General features: G+C 34.8%; 2 protein-coding genes across 7 annotated transcripts in view; one reads left to right on the top strand and one right to left on the bottom strand.

The window, feature by feature from the left end:
• The window catches only part of LOC120328025 (uncharacterized), a 57,349-nt gene extending 48,127 nt beyond the window's left edge, over positions 1-9,222 (bottom strand). For all 6 annotated transcript variants that reach the window (XM_039394402.2, XM_039394404.2, XM_039394405.2 and 3 more), the window contains exons 1-7: positions 8,272-9,222; positions 7,535-7,716; positions 3,844-4,019; positions 3,540-3,760; positions 1,498-1,744; positions 911-1,055; positions 246-371 (exon numbers count right to left, since the gene is read on the bottom strand). In XM_039394402.2, coding sequence (XP_039250336.2) covers positions 246-371; positions 911-1,055; positions 1,498-1,744; positions 3,540-3,760; positions 3,844-4,019; positions 7,535-7,716; positions 8,272-8,965 — 1,791 coding nt within the window. In that variant the 5' untranslated portion in view covers positions 8,966-9,222. The remainder of the gene's footprint in view (positions 1-245; positions 372-910; positions 1,056-1,497; positions 1,745-3,539; positions 3,761-3,843; positions 4,020-7,534; positions 7,717-8,271) is intronic.
• Positions 9,223-13,823: 4,601 nt separating this feature from the next.
• Positions 13,824-23,284, top strand: LOC120328488 (S1 RNA-binding domain-containing protein 1-like). Its single transcript, XM_039394996.2, has 12 exons — positions 13,824-13,941; positions 14,220-14,363; positions 15,055-15,188; positions 15,404-15,486; positions 16,074-16,409; positions 17,288-17,493; positions 18,146-18,239; positions 18,842-18,946; positions 19,253-19,573; positions 19,980-20,086; positions 20,863-20,996; positions 21,371-23,284. The coding sequence occupies exons 1-12, from the start codon at positions 13,877-13,879 to the stop codon at positions 22,078-22,080; spliced, it is 2,439 nt and encodes an 812-aa protein (XP_039250930.2). The 5' UTR covers positions 13,824-13,876; the 3' UTR covers positions 22,081-23,284.
• The last annotated feature ends 999 nt before the right edge of the window (positions 23,285-24,283 follow it).

Below are 24,283 nucleotides of genomic sequence, written 5' to 3'. Positions count from 1 at the left end.
AAGCTAAATCGATGGTCCTTGTGATACGCAATCATGGAAATTGCGAGATTGGCTAGTTTCCATTTTAACTCAACCGCAAAAATTTTTACCGGACTTTGCTTGATCCAATGATTCCGTCTTTCATTTGGGTGCGTTCCAGCAATGCCCATGATAATTCACAAGCTCATTATTGATAAATCACTTCGATTACTTGTAAATTATTATTAAATCCACGCACGGGGTCGGGTAAATAAAAACGTACGTACCATTTCCTTCGCAACGTCAACTGGAATGTCTTTTGTCATATCAAATGAAAATTCCAATGCTTCCGGTCGGTGTTTTTCATTTCGCTTTAGAGCATCATCGACGACAAGTCGAAGCATGACGTTTTTCTGTGAATAATTATTAAAAATATTAGTCAGAGTGGATATGGGAAAACTACAGTGAAAAGTAGTACAAGATTTTGTGCGGTTAAAAAGCGCTGCAAGTTCAGTGTATGATAAATTGCTGCACTCGAATGCATTGAATGCCTCTGTTTTATAAATTTATAAAAGTTTTGTAATATTGAAAGTGATCATGAATACACATTTTTGCTTTTATTGAGAATTTGCTTCTTTGTTAATTTCTTTTGAGCAAACATCGTGAAAAAATACGACGCACAATATATTTGTTCAATAGACTTCCTCGTTTTTATTTTCTAATTCGAAGTCCAAATTCGAGTGCATTTAATTTATTTGGTTCAATTTCAACCAGACTCTTCCAAAATCTTTCAAGTATGGACCAAATATGTTGCGCAAATAAGATTGCACTTCCTGGTTTCTACACAATGCTGATGGACCGGCGAGTTACTATAATCACAACTTCCGTTTCATTGTCATTGTAGAAAATCGAAAACTTGCATAATTTTAAAGTTACGACATGAGCAACCGACCTCTTCAGGGTTGTCCTTTTGTTGCTCTTCGTTACTGGATAAGATTTTAGCATCGGACTCATTCTGCTGCTCGGATACCAGTTCTATTTTAAAACCGGTCACCTCGCCAAAGAACGGTACTTCCAATAATTCTTGTACTGTAAACCTGAAATCGAATTCTTGAATGTGAAAGCTGTCAGATGAGTAATTTGAACAAATATACGAGCGTCCCCATTTTACAACCCTAACAATTAAATGTTTTGGTGGCTAGAAACAAGAAAATTTTCAAATATGTTTGGAATAAAATACCAGTAAATAAAATTGATGAACTCCTGAATTTTCAGTATTACATCTGAGGACATTTCAGAATGTTGCGGACAATACGTTTTCGTTCTTTTTCTTATGACGACTATTCACGTCATTCGCTCAGGACAAGGCCCTTGTTTGATATCATCAAAGCATGTGAGGCGAGCTAAAAACTGTAAAACATATTCCAACCCATACCAGTTTACAAGACCAGTACATCACTTTCTATTATCACAATCGTAAATTAGTCTGCAGTGGTCTCGACGCGCAGTTCCACACAAAGAGTACAATTTGATTCTCACCTTTGAGTCCTGTCTCGACTAATGCAGCGGGATATGATATTCTTCATTTCTTCCGATTGAACTTTCTCTAAATTTCGTGGAGGCGCCCCTTGCGTTACTTTCCTATAAATTTGGGCGGCGTTATTGCACTCCGAGTATGGGTATTCGCCTGTTGTCATTTCCAACATGCACATTCCGAAAGCATATACGTCTACGCTTTCGTCGTAATGTTCTTCGTACATCTCGGGAGCCATGAATTCCGGTGTACCTAGAATAAACTTAAGACTCACCAAACGCATCAATAATGAGGGCACTTTTCTGCTATACGGCATTGGCCCTGCATTATTGCCGATGTTATTCTCAATAGCTATGTCACGAATATGACCATTATAATAATATATATGAACATGCTTTTATACGGTTGCATATTCTACATATTATAAGCGCTGTACTGCAAACAAAGATAGATATTATTCGCAACGCTCGATGAATTACATTTTCCTCTTTCTGTTGGAAGCCAACAATGAACGGTAAATCAATTTTGAAATGAATACTACCAAATTCAGGTGAAATTTTGATTGTCAAATATCAAATTTCATTATTCATATTCACATACAACAGAAGAAAGAGTCGAAAAAGGGAAATGGATATATTTCTTGTATATGGGGGGAATAAAATGACTATGATTTTTTTCGACACCGCATTGACTAATTAAAAAGCCACTTTTCAAAGAATTCCAGATCAGAATTTGTTTTCAATGTTGACGGCGATATTTCTTTGTGTGCCCCGGACAGGTAAACGTCATTTTTCACGATTTACTCTATTTGCGAAAATAAGTGATATGTACATCTTAGAATCTGTACGTCTCATGATTCACATATCGGTTGACCGATGAAACCGTTTTGATATCTATATCAGTATGTATGATAGATATATAATATAACACAGCACGTTGACAGTTTTCTATTGAAGCCAAGATGGTACAATTTCAATCGTTATAAATGAGGGAATCAAGTACCGATTTAAAATTAAAACGCGGGATGTGAAGGCATTTTGCTCAAATAGACTTAAGAAATTCGACGAAAATTCATGCAAACTACATGTATACGTATATACATGCACATATATATGTAAAATAACTCGATGTTCAATTGGATTCGACATTATTACGAATACGCCATTGATCCATACTGTCATCAGCATTTCATTATCAAGATTTAGTTAAAAGTAGTTATTTTACGCCATACGTTCAAAGAAATGAATAATAGAAGGCCTATCCAGTTCTTAGTAATATTACTAGAAATATGTCGTAGTTTATGTTTCAGATAGCAACTGAAATTACGCTATATGGAAAATTTAGTCAAAGAATAGTCACAGAAATAACCTAAAGTGGATGCTGATGCGTTGGAAAAAGCAACGGAACTGCAAATCTCGTCGAAGTTGAGTTTATACAGAATTTGTGTAAATCAACTATTAAACATAAAGAGCATAATCCGTTAACGGCAATAACAATGCTAACATATTGACATAAGATCACATGTGGTGGTTTACAATCTTGTCGACTTAACGGGATAATCCATCTCCGAGAATTGAAAGTATTAATATCTTGTTATTACCCGCTATAGTAATACTTTTAATATCCTAATCTACCTAAAACAGTAACATGTGGCACCAAGAAATTGTTTTTTTGAATTTTTAATAAACTAATAAATAACAAATGATGTTATTGCAAGGAATATTATTGAAGACAACTCCCTAACCATTGCTGGATAGGCAAGAGCTGCTACAATTGTAATCGGGTTTAGTAACAGTCCATTTTATGGTCAAAAACAAGTGGGCGCTCCAGAAGTATGTGTAACAATATGGAGGTAACTAATTTTGTTCGCCTACTTTACATCAAGTTGTGTAAAGGGACGGAAGCCTATGGACAGGGGGTATATTCACTTGGCTAACACAAACAATCCCCAAACTCGTAACAGGTAATAATTAGGAAAATCGGAATAAAACCCCAACATGGTACACATACGACGGGAGTACCCAATGCATGATGCAACTATACTCACCTATGACGCTTTTCGCGAACGACGCGCTCTTGAGAGTAGCAAGTCCCAAATCTCCAATTTTAACTGATCCCGTGGGGCCAGTAATGAAAATATTGTCACATTTTAAATCCCGGTGTATGATTGGTGGGTTGCGTGTGTGCAGAAAATGAAGACCTTTTAAAATTTGCCGGCACCAGTTGCGTAAAACTTTTGGCTTAACCGCTTTAAAACGACGTAAATATCTGAAAAAAAAAATGAAACAAGTAATAAAGTCATATTTAAGTTAAAGCTAAGTTTGTGTTCGACGGAACTCGAGAGCACTTACGTTTTTAATGTACCAGACGTCATGAGTTCGGTGACCAGAATAATGCATTTCTTTCCACGGGGTGATTGGTATTCCCAAGAATCATAAAATCGCACAATGTTAGGATGTTGAAGCCCTTTCAGCATGTCTGCCTCTTCACGAAATCGAACTCGCTCTGCCCGGGATAATTTGTTGTGCTGAAATGGAAAATATATGTATATGAACAGAACAGTGTGACCCTGAAGAAACGGAACCCAGCTAATTTGGAATCTATTCTAGAAAGTATATAACTTTCGTGCAAAGCGTCCTTGATTACTGAAGTACACAAACAGAAATTCAAGTGTTCAATAGATTTTCTTCATTTCCGTAGAATAAGAAAATGTGAGAGTAGAGTTAATATTAGTCGTATTTTCTACTGGATAGGCATCATTGGCGATATAGGAGTGATACGAGATGAGGTAACGGCCTAATGTAAATGGGAAACAACAAGTTTTCGTCCATCAATTGTAAACAAGATATGGACAGATTTATTATTGCATGGTCATTACAAATTCTTACAACATAGTCGAGCAACGCGGATGGCATGCGATAGTTTCACGAATAATCGCCTCAGGGTGCGCGATACAGACGATTCAAAAACAATGAATTCCATGGAATTTTGAGACGTGCGATAATTGGATTCCATGTGGTCGAAAATGGCGCATAGCCAAGTGTAAAATATTTGTTATGTATGTTTAATCCAAGTCTCAAGACGGGCGTTTTCAAATGATCAAATAACCACAATTTAAATACGGTAAAATGTTATCAAATTAGACATATTTTAACACAGTGCTTGTGTTGTGTTGCGGCGATCTAGGGCTAATCATTACTTCCTAATAGGCTCTGTTAAACGATGCGTTATCGATTGCGCACATATGTTTTGGAAACCCGCCTATGTTATCACTGAAAATTGCTTTTGCAATAGGCCCAATATCGTTCCTACATTCAGAATCAGATCCAATATAAAATGCTATAAAACATATAATAAAAATTTACACATTTTGATGTTTGATTCCATTGATAATTTTGACATTGAACTGAGCAAAGCAAATAGGCCTTGTAGATTCAAGACGTAATGTTTGTTAATTTAGTATTCAAGATTATAACCTATAAAATTGTGTGAGGTCTGTCACGTCAAGAAATTGGATCACAAAAATATTATAGTTATACAAAAAATCGTAAATCATTGATTTATTTTTAAATGTGCCTGAACGTATATCGTTAGTTTTACATTTACCAATGCGAATTGTATTCAAACCAAAGTTGAAGTGAAATTTCATCAATCAGGTAGAAGGATATTGAATGCAATAACATGTACAATTAAAAAAACTAAATATGGCAAAGTAAGTTTGTTTCCGGTCATTATTCAGACAATTGCAATAGTGTCGCGTGATGAGACAATCAACTGTTGTTGTGACAGTCATTTTCAGTAATCTAGATGTACGTCCAATAAAACTGTGATGAGGGCATGATAAATTTTTGCAACTCAGTGAAACCACCCAATCAAATGACCAGCCTGTCACGATTTTGAACAATATACTACAATCCGCATATTTAGCTGGGCATGTGTTGGTCAGTCATCGATTCGATCATAATTGATGACAAGCTCAATAAATCTTTCTCGGAATCTGAAACATACCAACCCACAGCACACCCCTTCTTGTACGCATGCTTGCTCGCTCGTGAATAAATAAGAGCGAAGGAACGATTGAAAGCCTGCAGGCAGTTACCGTACGAAGCGCAATCGTCCGTTATTCGACAGCGATGGTAACTTTAGTCCAGTTATCCTTTGTTAGTTTCAAAAGGTCATGGGTTCATAATTGAGAAACACAAATACCCACGATAAATCATATGGGCAAACGAGATTACATAAACTGGTGTAATGTACCAGAAAAGGCAAGATACATAAAAGTGAAAATTTGGGTAAAGCATAAGAATAGGAATTCGAAATTCGATAAATAAAAAACCAGTGACACCCATGCACAATTCAAACAAGGTAATTTCGAATTGGTATCTCATATCTATACAGTATGGTATATGTAATTAATAGTTAATACTTCACCAAAATAACCTTCAGACTTGTAAAAATTTTTTGGAATATATACAAATATTTTAACAGTTTCTGTGATACAAATTGAGTAGTGGGTAAACAAACTATTTCATTTTGCACAAATAGCCTACTTCCAATGGAGGATTGCTGCAGTTACTTTTTGACAAATTTTAAGGCAAAATAATTGTTAGCGCAAGATAAGTTACAGTTTGGAGTAAAACAATTCACTAGTTAAGCACTTTTATAAAACAATCATTACCTGCTTGTAAAAGATAATTATTTGTTTTATAGTTTGATACAAAGTGATTATATATATTTCTTAAAACTATTCAATTTTTCAAAATCGCATTAATAAACATTCCAAAATGTCCTGTTCTAATTTCAGCAGCCAATTACATGTAGCCTACTGCAACAAAAAGCCCACTTTTAGGAAATTCGATAAAAAAGATGTGTAATGATGATTTTAATAAATTTTTATACATTTAAACCCTTTCACAACTGTTTATAGTTCAGATAATAAATATCTCGTCATTCACAGCCGAAATCCGTCCAGTCTACAACCTTCATAAGTTTATTGATTGTAATCGCATGTGTCATAAACCATAGGGAATTCAGAAAGCAAATGAATAGTGATTGAGGCATTGTAATAAAGTCGTATGTAATGGAAAATATGAAGTAATATGGAAATAATTGATCAGGCGCAGTTGTATTGATTGGTCATATGTAATTTATTTGTTTTATATTATGTATAAATGAGAAATTTGTAAAAACTGTATTTCTCAAAAGTCAGTATTTGTTTTGATTTTAATATTTCAAAATTTGTTTCACCACACAGCAAAACGTCAAATTTGCCACTAAAGTGAAATTTCATATCACAAAATACACTACAAATCATCAGAGTATTTTCCACAAATAAAAATGTCCAAGAACGCAATACTACTGAGGTGTGAGAGTGGGCCTTATTGAGTAAAGAATAATATGTTGCAAATTAGAACACAACCATACACATGCCCAACACAGGAATGAAATATTTAATCTCTGCTCGATACAAGTGAGGCACGTGATAACGATGTTATGGAACATTGCAAACATTCAATAGCGAAGCATATCATATTACAATGCCGGTATTTTATTATGAGAATGTCCTTTCAAATCCCAGGTACATTTGTATCAATAATGATAGCAAGCAGAGGAATGAAGAAAGAGTGAATAAATTCAGCAATGAAGGTTGCTGGAGTGGGGAAATGTATGTTTATTACGTTCAAACAAGCAAGGACATTGGAGTCTTTACATAACAACTTGCACTTGATTTTCAGGTTGTCCTAAAATTCAAAAGCACCATCTCTATAACAGCCCTAATAGCCTCTATGAAGAAGAAGTCCATTTAAATGGTGACCTATCCCCCTTTGCAACCATTGTATCTCCCTTAATAATACCTATGTTCAATTCCATTTCTGAAGTGAAGAAGAGTATTTTACCAGACGTTAGAGAAAATATTCATTTCCTATTCCAGAGTAAGCATGCTTTTAATTGGAATATAAAAAAAACTGATGAAAAAGCTTACATTTTTGAATTCAATACTATCATTCGTGATATATCTCACTTAAAATTCAATTCACTCACTTGCAATTCGCACCAAGCAACAGCGACACCAGTATCCGTATCCAGTCCTTTAAACACAGTTTTGAAACTACCTCTTCCCATTTCAATATCAAATTTGAGAAATCGCATGTCTGGGGATTGTGCAACTGCCGCTGCTTCATCCTCAAGATTTGCAACTGTCCCATCTGCATTTTCTTGTTTACCTACAAAACAAATTAGACAATAATGAATACACATTGTATAGAGACATTATTAGTATTATATGTAACTCAATCAAAGCAAAGATGACAAATACCCAAAAAGCTTTGAGGAGATGAACAAATTGATATCAGCAATTTTAATCAGAATGTATAATCAGTGTTCCATTCAGGGCTGAGGAACCTCGAGTCATGACATTTTGTTAGAGCTGAAGCCATAGCAGGAGCAAAGCTTGCCATAATAGACATGGCTACTAGAAACATTAGTGGCTCCAGCTCCGAATCGTCTATATTCCCCATTTTTCAATAGTCATAAAAACAATAAAATCTATCCTCCTATTTTTCGTTTTCATTTTTATTACCGATCGATCGTAATGTTCAATTAATAATATCAATTTGAAAAGTTTCAAGTTAAATTTGAATTACGATGTCATGGTCATTGTCAAATCTGATCCATACAATTTTAAATGGTAATAATAGGTACCAATGTAAAAAAAAAAATGTCAAAAAGAGTTTTACACAAATATAAAATGTGATCTGTATGAATTTATTAAAATTTACCTGATAATTTTAGGTCAATTTCAGTGGGGTTTTCAGAAACGTTTTGTGTTTGATTTGCAGTATCATTCGATGTATTTGATGCACCTTCAGGTAGAATTTCTTTTTTATCAGTTTTATCAGAATCTGGCTTTTCACCTTCTGATGGATTTTTAATAGATTCTGGTTCCAAACCATTTTCTGGAATACCGTTTTTCTCTGACATAATAGTCTCAGTAACAGTGTCTTGTTTGCCCTCACTCGAAATATCTTTCTTATCAGTAACTATGGTGGAATCAGGTTCTTGTGCAGTAGAATCGATAGTTCCGGAATCGTTATATTTTTCAGGTTGATGATTGGCGGTCTCAGATGGTTCAGATGAGCCATTTTTATCCGTAATTTTGTTTGAATTTTCAGGATTATGTTCTTCTGATGATTCATAACTTCCATTTGATACCATTCCATTAGTGTTTTCCTTATTATCCAAGTTTTGATCATGATTATGTTGTTCTCCATTTAGGAGACCCAACTTGTTTGAATTTGATACATTTTGATCATTTGAGTCTGGTTGAAATATAACTGCCTTGTTGTGTCCAGAGATCAAGCTCTGTTTTTCGTTTTCATTTTTATTAACGGTCGCCATTTTCTTGATGTCATCATTTTTCGCCATTCTTTGTGCATTAGCGGAAACACAACAAAATGGAGCCCAAGGGTGCATATGAACAAGAAAATGTATAACTGACAAACCAATTCAGTTTGCTGTTATTTCAACAGCAATGTCCAGTTTATAAACTGTCTTGGGTTTGCTCAAAACAAGTTTGTTTGGCAAAATATATAATATTTGTGTTATCGAAGACAGATGAAAAGATTGGAGAAAACAGTGCAATAGACGTAGGCACCGTTTTTGTTGGCAATGTATGCCACTGGTCGGAAATAATCTCCCGCCATTACATCAATAAATATCTACATATGTCCTACATAAACAAGAACATATTAAAAAGATAATTATCATAAATAAAGTTAAGATAACATTTCATCATACTTTCAAAATAAAAACAACTGACATTCTGACCTGATAGTAAAAACCTTTTAATTCTGTAATTGGGACTGCATTTTGCTTTTTCTGATAATGGTCTCAACTCTCAAGCAAATTATTTCGCCACTTGGATAACACAGACTAGGACTTTTTTGTTCAGACTGTTGAAATTACATAAAATCATTTCTTAAATCCCAATATAGAACAGAGCAAACAATCATTTTATCAAGTCTGTAATTTAATCATATTGTGCTAGACACAATTGAGTAGAGCTAAAATAAGGTGTGTAAGAAGATCACTTATACTGCTTTTATTTCGGTTAAAAATTAAGAAGCCATGTTCAGCTTGCAAAAGACAATTAACAATGGATGGCTAAATTATCCTGATTTTGAAATAAGCATCACACATAGTCCATCTTAGTTTTGCGATGATGAACAACTTTTTGAGGGGATTTTGAACAAATGTACAGTCTGACAGTTGAATGACTGAATCACTTAGGCCTAATTTTATTAGATATTTAAGCAAATATTTTTTTACAGTTTTAGGAAATCAGAAATAATATACCATGACAATTAGAAATGAAACATACAGACATATCAACTTACACCCTATAACAGTATAACCGTGTTAAGTAAAAACCATCAAGAGATGATAGGAAACTTAAAACAAAGATTTTTGTAAAACAAGACAACCAAGGAAACAAGAAATTACAGCGTTACAGCGTACTGAAAATAAATTATGTTAACGAGCACAGTGTAACAACTGAATTATATTTTTAATTGCGTAAGGTTGGTTCTAAATTATCTATCTCTTCTGCCCTTGGATTGTTCAGCTGTATGGCCTTGCTCAATAAATTCATTTCAGCTCCATAACCAGGTAATCCAACGTTAAACTCATTAAGAACTAGACTATGTTTCTCGACTTGCACTGGTAGAAGTATTAGTATGAACTACACAACAATCTAGCAGTACAGGCCGTACTGTTCCAATTTCGGCTATTTCAGTATTTGGAACTCAAAGAAATCGCAGTCCGATTAAACGAGACCGTCTTTGCCTTTACAACAGCAGACATTTAACAAGTCAAATCATTGAACAATGGGCAACTCAGTAGCGCCGCTCGGCGTTGGTGGTTGGAGAAATGTTCGTCGACGTAATGTATCTGTTCCTGATATATCCTCGTGATTTCGGATTTTAATATTGCTTCACTCGAAGCTGTCGGGATAGTCTTAGATAGATCTTCTCTTTTAGTCCTAACTTATTTTGGGACTTCTGAATCGCGAAATCGATGAAGAAAGTTACTAAAAATCAACGCCACAATACAACTAAAATAGCCAGACACAATATTGACTAAAATAAAACATTAAAATCAATTGTGAGAACGAATGCGACAGAAAGAGTGATTTAGGCATTTGCGATTGCCAGGACCTAAACAGAGTTTCTCACAGATAGACCGACATGCACCCTCGAATCGCTTTGTTTATCAAGGACATAAAGTAAACTTAAACGCGATTGTGGAGATGATACAGACGTCTGTGTACTAAGTAGGCTACATCGATACTGCTGACATACTGTAATTATTAATTAAATAAATTAAATAATAATAGCAACGTCATCATGCGTTCAAGTGGAAATACGAACAATATTTTCACTGTTTTCGTGTTGAAAGATGCTCCGTTTTATATGCTTTCAAGCTTGATCGATTGCCTACACATAGCTTGACTCAACGACTAACATACCGGCTTGACTAGATTAGTGGTTCCCAACCTTTCTAACCTGGCGGATCGGTAAAATTAAATAAAATGTACTCGCGGACCGGCAAAAAATGAAATGAGTGTAACAGAAAATATTAACATATATTTGCGTAATGTCAGACAACCAATATGCTTTTAGAAAAAAAAAGGTACACTTAAAGACATTTCACATGAGAAAAAACTATCAAATAATGTGCCAGCCAAAAATTGAAATGGGTGGAACCTAAAATAATAACATATATTTGCGTAATAAATGCAGTACTGGGCACCCATTATGCGTAAAAATGCACACATCTCACATAAAAACATGTACATGCCAAACATCTACAAACACAATTAACTCTAGTGACTGTTTCGTTTTCAATACAGGATTGCAAACGAGGCATCAAAAAGAAAGGTTTTGCAACACGTAGCTCTGCAGCGGCTCATAGTCAATTTACTTGCTTCGTTTTAAAAATTAAAGCTAGAAGTAACTGGTTGAAAATTCGGACAACAGTTTGATTGCTCAATTACTTAGCGTTGGGTATTCGTTATCAAGAGAGCTCAAGAATGAATTGTGACATTGATTCTTCTATATATAAATCTGAACTGTAAAGTAGAGGTTTCATCGGGTTCATCATAACAATCCCTCTGCAGTTGATCGACAAAATGAATTTATATTACAATGATAGGGTCGTTGCTAACTTGGCTCTAGGATAAAAAAAAAAATCCTTCTGGGCATCACTAGGAAAATATTTCATCGGCCCCACGTTTGTTTTGCGTCTCGTGACCACCTGCAGGGTCGCAACATGTTTATATTTTGCTGGGTGTAATGGTGAAGATCTGGAATAATATATATACCAGGGATGGCTAACCTTTTTCAATGAATGGGTCAAAAATTATAATTTCACCGCGGAGCAGAAGAGAGTGGGTCACAGATATTTAATCATATTTGTATCTATAAGAAACTTCTGAAAAAATATTATGAACCTCATGTTGGTGTTGGTGTAGTTTTGGGCTTTACTTATGCAGCACTTCTATCAGGGACTTTTTATGGCACTCGATTTTATAAAAATTAGATTAGGAAAACACGGTTCCAAAGAGTTTGGATGTAATTCCACTCTGATAGTGTTATAACATTTAAACCACATTAATGCACTTTTACACTGCCCCATTGTTATTTCAGATTTCTAGGTTTTTATTTCAAGTCTGAAAGATTTTGTTTTCTCAACGGCGTTGTAGGCAAAAAACTAATATAAAGCGGTTGGGAACTAGACTAGGTCAATTGTAGTTCGCCATGGTGGCTTTAAAAATGTTTTCGTGCTTGATTGTTCGGACCCTGTTTCATTGCGAATATTTCAATGCACAAAAATATAATTTCAACCAGTTGCTTATACCAATGACATTAAACAATTAATGTCAATTAATGTTTAATGTCATTGCTTATACAGAGCCTACTACATAGCAGATGCGCAGACAAACACTCTCACTTTCGACGTTGCCATCAAAATAACTAATTTATAAATGATAAATGAATAATTAGCCAGTGGCACAAAAGCGTATAACGTGTTATTCATTATTCAATATATTTTTTGTTTTATCTTTAATACTAACGAAGTCCGGTGAATGTTATAATATTATTTTAGTTGACTGGTAGACAGATCAAGTTTCCTTGTCGAGGCCTTCCTTATTTTTCCTTAATGGGAATGTACTAACGAATTATTACGTAATTTAAATTTCGACAGGGGTTTCTTTGTCAGTAACTTTTTCGATAAACCTGCCCCGCGAATGCTGATAAAACGATTATTATGGGAAGAGTGTTCGAAAATTTAGTGCATTCATGTATGCGTAATCTTAAAATGTTCGAAAATTGTGTGTATCTTTCCTAATTTTTTATTGCTGACATTTAAGTTGAACAATTACAGATACGTACAATAAAGCGTATCATTATTTAGCCATCATTAGAATAGATTGTGTAGTCGCTGTCACGTCTTCTGATAGCCTGGAATCTATACGATATAGACGGGAGTCACGGGGACACAATGGAAACGTGATATAATTGTCATCGCAGGTTAAACTGCTGTTTCCACATCCTTCACTGTGAATGCATTATGAAAATGGCGTTGCGTGTTCAATCGTCAAGCATGGGTTTTTCTTGCATCGTTCATTTGACGACACTTACTTGTAAAATTCAGAAGTTATTACCTTATTTTCGAAACATTGTCGTATTTTCAATTTTCTCATTGGCAGAGGAAAGTGCATGGAGCCTGGGGCGTTATTACCCGCTCACTTGACGATACTTCCTCCTAAAATTCAGAAATTATTACTGAATTTTCGGAACTGTCGTATTTTCTCATTGGAAGAGAAAAGAGCATGGGACAGTGTGAGCACGACTTTCTTCAGTTCTTTTGGATTAGGGCACATTAGGCTTGGCTTACTCATACAGTCATAGGTAGCAATGTTGGTTTCAGTTTCTCAGTACTTTTTCTTGGCTGCTAGGGGTCAGATTTAAGTATTAGTCTATAAACTATAGAGATCTCAGAACTCGCTATAAATATTCTTCGGGGCTCCTGAAGTATGCGAACAGAGATGGCGGACATCGGAACGTAACAGGCTAGGGTTAGGCGATAATTTTTTTCCAATTTTCCTTATTTTAGTCCTATTATCAGTTCGAAGACTAGCCAAGAGCCTCCCGTAGTATTTATACCTAAAATTATGGCCTAACTAACCCTAACCTAGTACACATATTAAATTCCGATGTCCGCCATCTTTGTTCGCATACTTCGGGAGCCCCTAATCTTCAATACTTATAGATATTCAAATTTAAACAGTCTGCCATACTGTATATATAATACAACAGTACAATGGATGATATTACAGCGAGATCATGGGACATTGCAGATATTCTAGCCAGGCAGTTGAACTTGAAGTAAGTGGATGCTCATTTTTCAGTGAAAGCATTACAATTTTAACTCTATTCTTCTCTACGCAGACCAAGTCCCATGGCATACAAGTTTTCGTCGAATAATTCTGTTTTATGATTGCTTGATTGATTATGAAACTACTTTTCTATCAAATAATTTACAGGTCTGGAGTTCTATATATTTCTAGAAAACTGTAACATATTGCAGATCTGCAGATTGCAATTTTGAGTATAAACCTTCCAATTCCTTAAATGTTTTATTTAACAAATCATTTTCATTACAGTCTCGATGTTGTCATCCGGTTGATTAACATGGTTGAAAAGGACCAATGCACAATTCCATTCATAGCTCGATATAGAAAAGAACAAACGAATGGAATGGATCCAGATAGTTTGAGAAATTTTACAAATCTGCTGAATGAACTAAGGTAATGGCAAGCAAGTATGTGTTTAATTGGAAATAATGGTATTTAAAAAAGTAATGGCAAGCAAGTATGTGTTTAATTGGAAATAATGGTATTTAAAAAAGTAATGGCAAGCAAGTATGTGTTTAATTGGAAATAAGGGTATTTAAAAAAGTAGTCACTGTCTTTTTCAAATCCATGTTGACATGACATGACATGTTGTTGTCTCAAGTACACCTAAAGTTTTTCAACTCAATGACCTTGCTTAAGCGTTAGGAACACCCCTGCAATCGCACTTATGCTTACCCTGCATAGGTTTGAATCCTCTTGGGGATAATTATGTTTGAGGATTGCTAGACTCCTCGCGTAGTTTAGGGGTTCGTGTTCATGTAACCACTAGTTGGTTACTGCTTCCTCCACCTTATCAAGTCTGTATGTCTAAAACAAAAAAATGGTTAACTATATCCATGGTAATCGAACGAGAGGCTGTAATGTGGCACTTTTCTCTTTTATGGGATGATTATAAAATATTTTCAATCTTCACATGGTGTATCATACTTTTAAAATGCAGTCAATTTTTGATATAAAATTCTTTTATATCACTATGAGCTAATTTTTGTGCTATTGAATTTGTATCAGTTCAAAGTATAGTTTTGGTTCATCCTTACCACTGTCTATTCTTTGCCTAAAATCCAATTTCTGCTAAATTTCCTAGGTTGGTACAGAAAAAGTGTTCGACTATGATAAAAACTTTACAAAAACAAGGAAATCTCGATAAGAAAACCCAATTATCATTACAAAGTGCACAAACAACAGATGAGTTGGACCACGCTTTTGCACCATTCAAAGGTATTATTGACTAATGTTTTATATTAATACAACGCTTTTATTCACATTCATCACACACTCACATGATCACCACCCATAAGTTTGCAGCTTCGATCCTCTGACTGTGATTAGGATTACTATTTTTATCATCCAATTCCCCTAAAATGTTTGCTTTTAGGAAAAGTTTTTGATAAACTTAGCACGTTTGTATTGATATGGTTATTTCATTGTTACAGAGAAGAAAAGTTCGCTTGCTAATAGGGCACGAGAGCTTGGACTTGATGAAGCTGCAAATAGCGTATTGTCAAAACCAAATGAGGTATTATTTATTATAGTTTATAATTTTCTCTTATATGATTTATTAAACGCAAATTGAAATATTAGTCATAGTTATGATACTTTTTTAAAAGCATTGTACTTGTTGTGCTCGGTGGTTGGCAAAGTGTTTGGATTACTCGTCGTCGTCGTAGAGTCGGTCACATAACTGCTGGTTGGTGATAGCTTCCTTGACCTTCAAGTACATGCATCTGAAACAAATAACTGGCTAACTATTCCTATAACTGACATTCAGTGATAACTGGACGAGTAGTCTTAGTTTTCCATAAGATTGGGTTGTCTTTTGAACTTTGATTGCTTCTGGGATGAATATTAAATTCTTTCCCTCCTTTTTCTATCTACCGTCACATTAGCTGTGTTCCAGAATACCAGAAAGTCAAAAAAATTAGGTTTTGTGCAACTATCAAATTCGTTGAAGATTATATCATATTATTCCAAGCTGTTCCATTTTGTGGAAACTGTGGGATATGAAAATTATATTTCTAAGATAAAATTTTAAATAAATAATGGTGATGTTGCAATGCTTGTTGATGTTACTGAACTTTTTCATTCTGATTTGAATACATTCAGGTTGACTTACGAAAATGGGTTGTTAAACGTACAGAAGGTAGATCAACTTTGTCCGAGGTTGAAACCGGTGTCAAGTACATTATCGCTGATTTAATTTCAAAAGAAAAAGCTACAATGGACAAAATTCGCGAGGTCTTTCAACCATACAGAATGCAGTTGGAATCAAAGTTATCGGCTTCAAAAAAGAAAGAAATGGAAAAAAAAAATTCTGAAACAAAGAAAGCTGGAACGACTGATTTAAAACATGACTTCAAAAAGGGTCAAGATGAAGATATAACCAAATACCAAAGTTACCACGATTTCATATGCAAGCTTCCGTCACTAAAATCATATCAAGTATATAATACCTGTTTAATTTTTGTTTTTTTAGAATTATCATGGTTCGGGTTTCTTGCTATTAATTCAGCCTCCTCCACCAACTTGTTTCCGAAACTTTAATGTTGAATTGGTTTAATAATTTTTTATTCTGATATCCCAACCTGCAGTTTTCAAACTTTTATGATCTGCGGCCACTTTCAAAAGACTCTACACACTTTATGGCTCCCTCCCTTTCAATAAAATAATACTAGTTTTGTTTTTATCGGATTTCAATCAGGTATTTTATTCACCATGTTTAATAATAAAAAACCAACAAATTAACATCAAAGTATAAATGAATTATATTCAAAGTATTTAAACAAATAACGTTCAGTTCACTCCAAAATACTGTCTTCTTTCGCGGGCCCCTAAAGGTAGAGGGCCCAATTTGAGAAAACCTTGAACCGACCAATCCTCCCAGTTTTCCTCTTGAACTTTATTTCCATTGGTCACAGACTCACAGTGCGCTGAAGTGTGTTAAGCAGCAAATTTTACATGCCTGCATCCCGCTGCCTTTTTTCAATGTTGGTTTAAATCATGGGTGTGCAACATTTTTTTTGTCGGTGGGTCATATAACCAACTTTAGATATCTAAATGGGCCACAGAAATAAAAATAGTTTTTCAATGTTCGTGATAGGGAAAAACCTGAGGCAAAAACTGAATAGCTTGGCAGGTCGGATTTTGGCCAGCAGACTGCCTGATGCACACTGTAAATGTGTTAAAAAATTATATTTTAACTTTTTATGAATATCAATGATTCTCTAATCCAAAATCTGTGAACAGGTTAGAACAGAACTATACGGTTTCGATTTTAGACTTTTAAATGTGTTTTATCTCTTCTATGTATATTCATAAAGGTTTTAGCCATCAATAGGGGCGAAGCGCACAAACATCTCACTGTCAAAGTTACAATTTCCAAAGAAATTGAAAGCAAGTTTTTAACGTGGAGCAAAAGTCATTGGACATCAAATGTTCATAAACAAGATATTTTAAACTTGTTGAAATACTGTGTTGAGGACTCTTACAACAGACTCATAAAACCTTTTGTTCTAAGAAAAGCAAGGTATGGTACAGTTTTTGTTTTGTTTTTCTGTTTTTTTTTAATGAAGTTGTACGGGATTAAGCTCAAACTCAGGTGAAATGCAAAATATTTGATAAAATGATGCTTTGTTCAAAATTCGGAAAATTTTAGTTATCCAAATTTTCTTGTAAAAGTAGATAAAAATCACGATTGATTCAATAATGTGGTCTAAAATTTGAACAATTCTATCTCGTATGATCGATACCTCAATCAAACTCAAGTTACGCAAATATTTTCTCTACCAGAACAATTCTATTGACTTTCTGTTTTTTTTCCATCCAAATATTAATCAGTCGAAAGTGTTCAAATTTTGAGAAAAAAAAATTTATTTAAAATATTTTACTGAAATTGGTGCTCTTTGGGATGATCTAATCAGATTTGAGTCAATTCACCAAATTATTTCAATACAAAGTTACAAAAATTTAAAAATCCAAAACATACCTTTTTCTCATTTTTTCAAAATAGCTTTTCAAATTTCTTCCTTTTGGGTTAAAATCTTCAATATATCAAATTGTCAGGAAATAGTTTGTTTTACATTAATTTTAGTCTTGCATTACATTGAATTTTGGTTATTTTTTTTGCTATTACAAAATAATAAGAATTTGAAAATAAATTCACTATAGCAATCATTTAGATCTGACTTGACTAAGAAAGCCAGAGAGGAAGCTGTTGATGTATTCAGTAGAAACTTGAAGAAGTTATTACTAACTCCACCCTTACGAGGCAAGGTAACAACTATACATACATACTACTCCACAACCCTCGGCCTGCTGAATTTATTAGGCTCAAAGCCAGGGTGTGTCTAGAAGTCGAGTCAGAATACCCAGTTTGGCATTTTCCGTTTTTTCTTGACACGCTCAATTTCTGTGACATAGATCGAACCGCTGCTGCAACTGAGTCATGGATGTTGCCCGACCTTTAACCCAAGGGAAATTTTTCTGTTCTTTACCGTTTCACAATTTTTGATGTCTTTTAAAGAGTGGTTACGCACGTTGGCACCTATAAACTGGTATATATGCTCAAACAATCATTCTGATTCAAATTTTCAACCACTCGTCATTTAAAAGTAATAGCAGACAAGTTTAGCCTTGTCTTTCACTGCTTTTCCTGGACTATTTTTTAATTATTGCAATTAATCTAAAATTCCTAGGAAGACTTATTGATCATTTAGTCTGTTGGTTCCTACTTGAAAAAAATCTGAGTGACAAAAATGTCCGAGTGGCTTCTAAAATTCCTATTGTTACATCAAATTTTGCAGCTTGCTGATAAGCCAATGTTACAGAAGTACTTCGAAAAACTGACTTCAAAATTTTTAAATCTCTCATTTCAGATTGTGCTTGGCGTGGATCCAGGTTTCAAAAATGGATGCAAATGTGCTGTCATCTCTTCAACTGGGAATGAAGTCCTGGAAACTGATGTTATATATCTAGGTTCAGTGAGTATCTTTTATTCTGTCAAGATATCTGGGAAACTCTTAGCGCCAGAGAATTTTCTTTCAATTTATTTCAAATTAAAAAATGTTCATGTATCTGTTTTGCTACAAAACCTTAGTATAGAAAAACATGATTTCTAATTTTTATTATTTTAGTGTGTGTTTTCCTAACCCACTGTCAGGATCAGAGCCAAATTTTTTACAACCTTGAGTCGGACCCATCATAAACTTTCCCAGATTCCACAATCCTGTTTGTAACTTGACCAGTTATTTACTAATAACTTATCTTGTCCACATGATAATTCACAGAAAAATGCAAAGCAGAAAATTCAACGATTGTATGGCAAACACAAGTTCAGTGTGATCGCAATCGGCAATGGAACTGCATGTCGGGAAAGCGAGAGTTTCTTTTCACAATTTATCACAAAAAATCGAGGTTCAGATCTTGTCTATTGCATTGTGAATGAAAATGGGGCTTCCATATACAGCGTCACTACAGAAGCACAAAAAGAACTTCCAGATCTTGATCCAAATTTAAGGAGTGCTGTGTCAATTGCAAGAAGATTGCAGGACCCTCTGGTGGAATTGGTTAAAATTGAACCAAAACATATAGGAGTTGGAATGTATCAGGTAGAGTTTTGAACTTCAAAATTATATTTAGTTTTTGCTGACTTGTTTTATACTAGGAATGCTACAAGCTATCTGTGCCACAAGTTTTTTTTGATAAACTAAGAAATTACAGCTATGTCATTAATATGAATATCAATGAGATTTTTCTGATTGTGTGTATTGAGCAGAGCTTGTAGTAAACATATCACGTTGTCACTTGGAGTTATTCTAAGTTTGGAAGATCCAATCTTTGGAATTTCAGATAGGTTCTTGCTTAGAGTGTATGTATACACAACATAGAAAAATCATTTAGCCATTTTTATGTATCTTAGACTGACAAAAACGTGAGTTTTTTGTGTAACATTTAAGGTGAAGATATAAACGTCATATGTTATTTTTTGATATGTATATTTTTATTCATTTTCAGCATGATATTCCAGACACCTTATTGAAGACTGCACTTGGCTGTGTGATTGAAGATTGTGTTACATTTGTGGGAGTGGACCTCAATATTGCCAATGAATCATTATTAGGGTAAGAAATTTTTAACTTTTCAACAATTTACAACTAGGAAATTGACTGTAGTTAGTTGAATTAAAATGTTCATGTTTTAAATAAGTTGAACCAATGCTGAAACCAGAATAAGGTAATGACTTACATTCATATGTACTTTATGTCAGGGTTATTTGAGAAATAACCAATAATTCCATGACGTAACATATTTCAATATATTGCTACCAATCCTGGCATATTAAAAGCATATTTTTATTTTTTAGTCATTTCTGTTTGCAAATCCACCATTTTTGCACAAAAATAGATTATGCATCAATAATAACTGTCCAACGAGAATATCGGTCAGAGACCGAAGACTTATCGATCGAAGGTTAGGAGATCCCCAAAACAAAGCTCTTACTCCATAGTGACACCTTGTGTCCCATCACTAATTAATTAATAACTCGCTAATTATACGACATAATTCATCCAAAATCAATAGGCTTCTGGTCCGACATATGATGAATGCACATGTAAAATCTGGAGCAGATTCAATCTCGCTTTCGTGAGATATCGCGTGCATCTAACAGACAGACAAAAACCTATCAACATACTTGCCGATTAAAATCGATAAGTAATGATTTAGTTTCTGCTGGACCAACTACTTATCCTTCCTCTATGCTTTTGTGTAGGTGGATCCGTATGCATATAGTGCAAGGATGCTGTAGCGAGAGTAACGATCACTTAAAATATTAACTGTGTTCGCTTTCTTTTTTGTTTATGACCTAATTATGTTAATTAAATGTTTATATTTCAAGACGAATAGCAGGATTGAAGAAAACTCAAGTAAAGAAGATCATCGAATATCGCAATAAACATGGACATTTCATTAATAGGAAGCAGCTTCTGGAAATATCAGGACTTGGAGAAAAAACATTTCAACAGTGTGCTGGTAAGGACATAACCATTTCGATGTAGTTGATAACCCGAGCCTGATACCACATTGGGCCTTACATTCTATAAGCTTAGTTCTTGACATATCGTAGTGCATGAACCAGAAATATTTTGGTCTCCCCAAAATATATAAGATTTTTGTGCAATAGTGTAACACCTATATTAACTATCATTAGTTTTTGCAGAAAATAAGTTTTACTTCTTTTTGTTATGATTATCAAATACCTATTCTTTATAGTGTTATGTTGGTACTCCTGAAGTATGCGCACCAAGTAGTCGCATAACCTGAACCCTAACCTGGTACACAACCTGAGTTCAGGTTGTGCACCATCTTGGTGCGCATACTTCAGCAGGTCCGTTATGTTTATATAGGGTTCATCAGAATAAGTCACAAGTACCTGGTAGATTCTGAAAAAATCGAGAATAATAATAACAACAACAACGATGAAAAACCTGAAGTAGAGACTACAGAAAAAGGGCGCAAAAGAAAACAGAAACCTTCAACCGCAGTAAAGATGAAAAAGGCCAGAGTGGATTGGAAAATGAATCCGTTAGACCAAACATGGATCCATCCTGAATCTTATGAGCTAGCTGAAAAATTTATCACTAATTTGAATCTTGACGTTAAGGAGCTAGGGAAACCAGAATTTATTAATAACGTGAAACATGCTATTTATGAAATTGGTGTTAAAAAACTTGCGGATAAGCTATCAGCCGGAGTCCCTACCTTACAACTCATTGCTGACGGCCTTTCACAGGACGCAGGGTTTCGGGATATCAGAAGTCAAATGCGTCGTCCGCTGTTTCGTCGTGGTATCACTTCTATGCAAGATCTACGCTGCGGAACGAAAGTATCCGGACGGATAACTAACGTCACAGATTTCGGTGTATTCGTTGATGTAGGAGTTGGCCAAGATGGATTGATACACATGTCAGAAGTTGGTGGCCGATGGGAGGAAGTCAAACAATGCCTTGGACCAAATGACACTGTTGAGGTTTTAGTGAAAAGTGTCGACAGTCAAAGAAAGAGAGTTAGTCTGAGACTCATCCATGCCAATCTATCAAAAACTACGTTTGTTTGATCGATTCGATTAGCCATTTCATCTTGTAACATAATATAGCATAATTCAGAAGTTGTCTGCCATTCTTGAGAACATTGGCTTCAATTGTTGGAACGGGTGACCAATGATCAAATATACGGACACAATAGCCAAAACAAAATCTTATATCCACAATTTCACTCAAAATCATATTACGACCGCTTAAACTGTGGAACAGCAGCTGTAAATTACTGTAAAAAAACTGTCAATTACCCAAACTGTCCGAGCTTAAACGGATTTTGTGACAATGATGATTCATGCATCTAGTCTCAACATGATTCGAAATACCATTTGATTCAATTTACAACTGTTGTATCAGTACTTTACTTTACCTGGTCGAGTGTACGGTACAGTGAAAAAACTTCAGACTTGCGTGTAGCGAAAGATCCGCTGCAAAATGCATCGCAGAATTGCAAAATGTAGTCGTAGAACAAGTAATTTTTATTAATTTTGAAGAAGCCATCACACAAAATTCGTTGTGAAAAACGAATCACATTGAGCCCCAAGAAGGAAGTAATAGCCTTCTAGCGACAACAACAATATACAAAACCACTGAAAATTTCAAATCAATTGGTCCAGTAGTTGCTTATTTTCTCAACAACAAAAACGAGAATACTGCCAAAAACAAAACGAACCATGAGTCACTTTGTGTCCAATTATGGTATACCATTTTTTATTTCATTTACTAGTACAAGATGACCCTCTAATCCTTGAGTTCAATCTTTGCTCCTGATGTTTGAACATTTAACTTACTTGCGTTTGTTTGAATAATTGTCACATTAAAAAAGCAAATAACTTTTCATATGTACATCTTTAATCAGGGAATATATTATTCTTTATCTGGTAATACTTATTCTTACTTTGCAAAAAAATTTCTCCTTATTTGAATGCACTTTTGTGCCAAAACACAAATGAAATAGATACATCTATTAGTCATTCCGTGAGTATGCAATGGGGATAATTTGAGTTATTTCTTTTTTTTTAAATTTATTTAGGTACTGTAAATATCCTTGCATTCATAAAAAATCAGCTAATCCAAAAAGTTTTGATTTCCTTACTGCTGCGTTTCATGTTTAGACATTATCATTGTGAATTTTTCTCTTATTTTTAATTTATTAAAACCAGTTTGCTTTGTGCAATGCTATTCAATTCGCCAAACGAGATAACAAGAACCACTGCTTTATAATGAATGTGTTGTAATAATTGAGCAAAATTCACAGGGTGATGGATGAAAACTATGAGATGAGCCACTTAATTTAGGGTTTCCAGATTCAGGGTTAAATTGTGGCTTTATTTTCAAGATACAGATATTGAGCGCTCGGTAAGAAGATCCAGAGTGTTATACAAAGTCAAGCAAATCGCAAATGAAGCTTCGTCAAGCAGTTTGCGGGGCCCTTCATAATAATGTTTGGAATAGTCATTAATCTAGATCAGGGTCGTCCAACCTTTTTGGCCGAAGGGCCACATGTAGTTTACTAATAATTGCGCGGGCCACTTAATATGGCATTTTGTTCTAGTATTGCTACACTGACTACATGATTAATGAAAATACAAACAATACCCGCACACCAAACTTCCACAATTATTACACCAATAAAACAGTTATTTCCCAGCCATTGATGGGGCGCCATCAGTAGTTATTTCCAAAAGTTTTGCCAAAGCTAAGCCAAGACACTTGATCTTTCTCATCACAGCTCCCAACAGACCAACGCCTCCAGTCATACCCTTAAGAGGCACAATGGCTGCGAACTATGCGGTAATTCGAAATCATTATTAACTACCCACAAGAAGATCGCCAACTGAGCAGTAACCTTGACGTCGGTGCGTTCGTCAATCACCGAGGAATACGATGAAAAGTTTTACACCTTTGCAATTAAAGTTCCCTCTATAAAGTTCTCAAGCTCTTCAAAATGACGAGTTATGGTCTTTTGTCTTGACAGGCTATTTTTGCAAACACGTCTTTTATTTCCGGACGTAGAACATTGGCAACCCAAACAATACATAATATACATTCCTTAACGAAATCTGAGAATGGCTCCGATTCTGAAAAATACAGCGCGGGCCACATACGGCCCGCGGGCTGGATGACCCTGATCTAGATCCTGTGTTTGCCATTTCACTATACCAAAGGAAGAATCCTCCATTGAAAATGAGAAATGGTGATTATTTGTCTTGAACTCCAGTA

Source organism: Styela clava, chromosome 7, assembly GCF_964204865.1.
Source record: "Styela clava chromosome 7, kaStyClav1.hap1.2, whole genome shotgun sequence".
NCBI lineage: Eukaryota > Metazoa > Chordata > Ascidiacea > Stolidobranchia > Styelidae > Styela > Styela clava.
The sequence above is the reverse complement of the archived record's forward strand: the minus strand, read 5'-3'. Positions and strand labels throughout refer to the sequence as shown.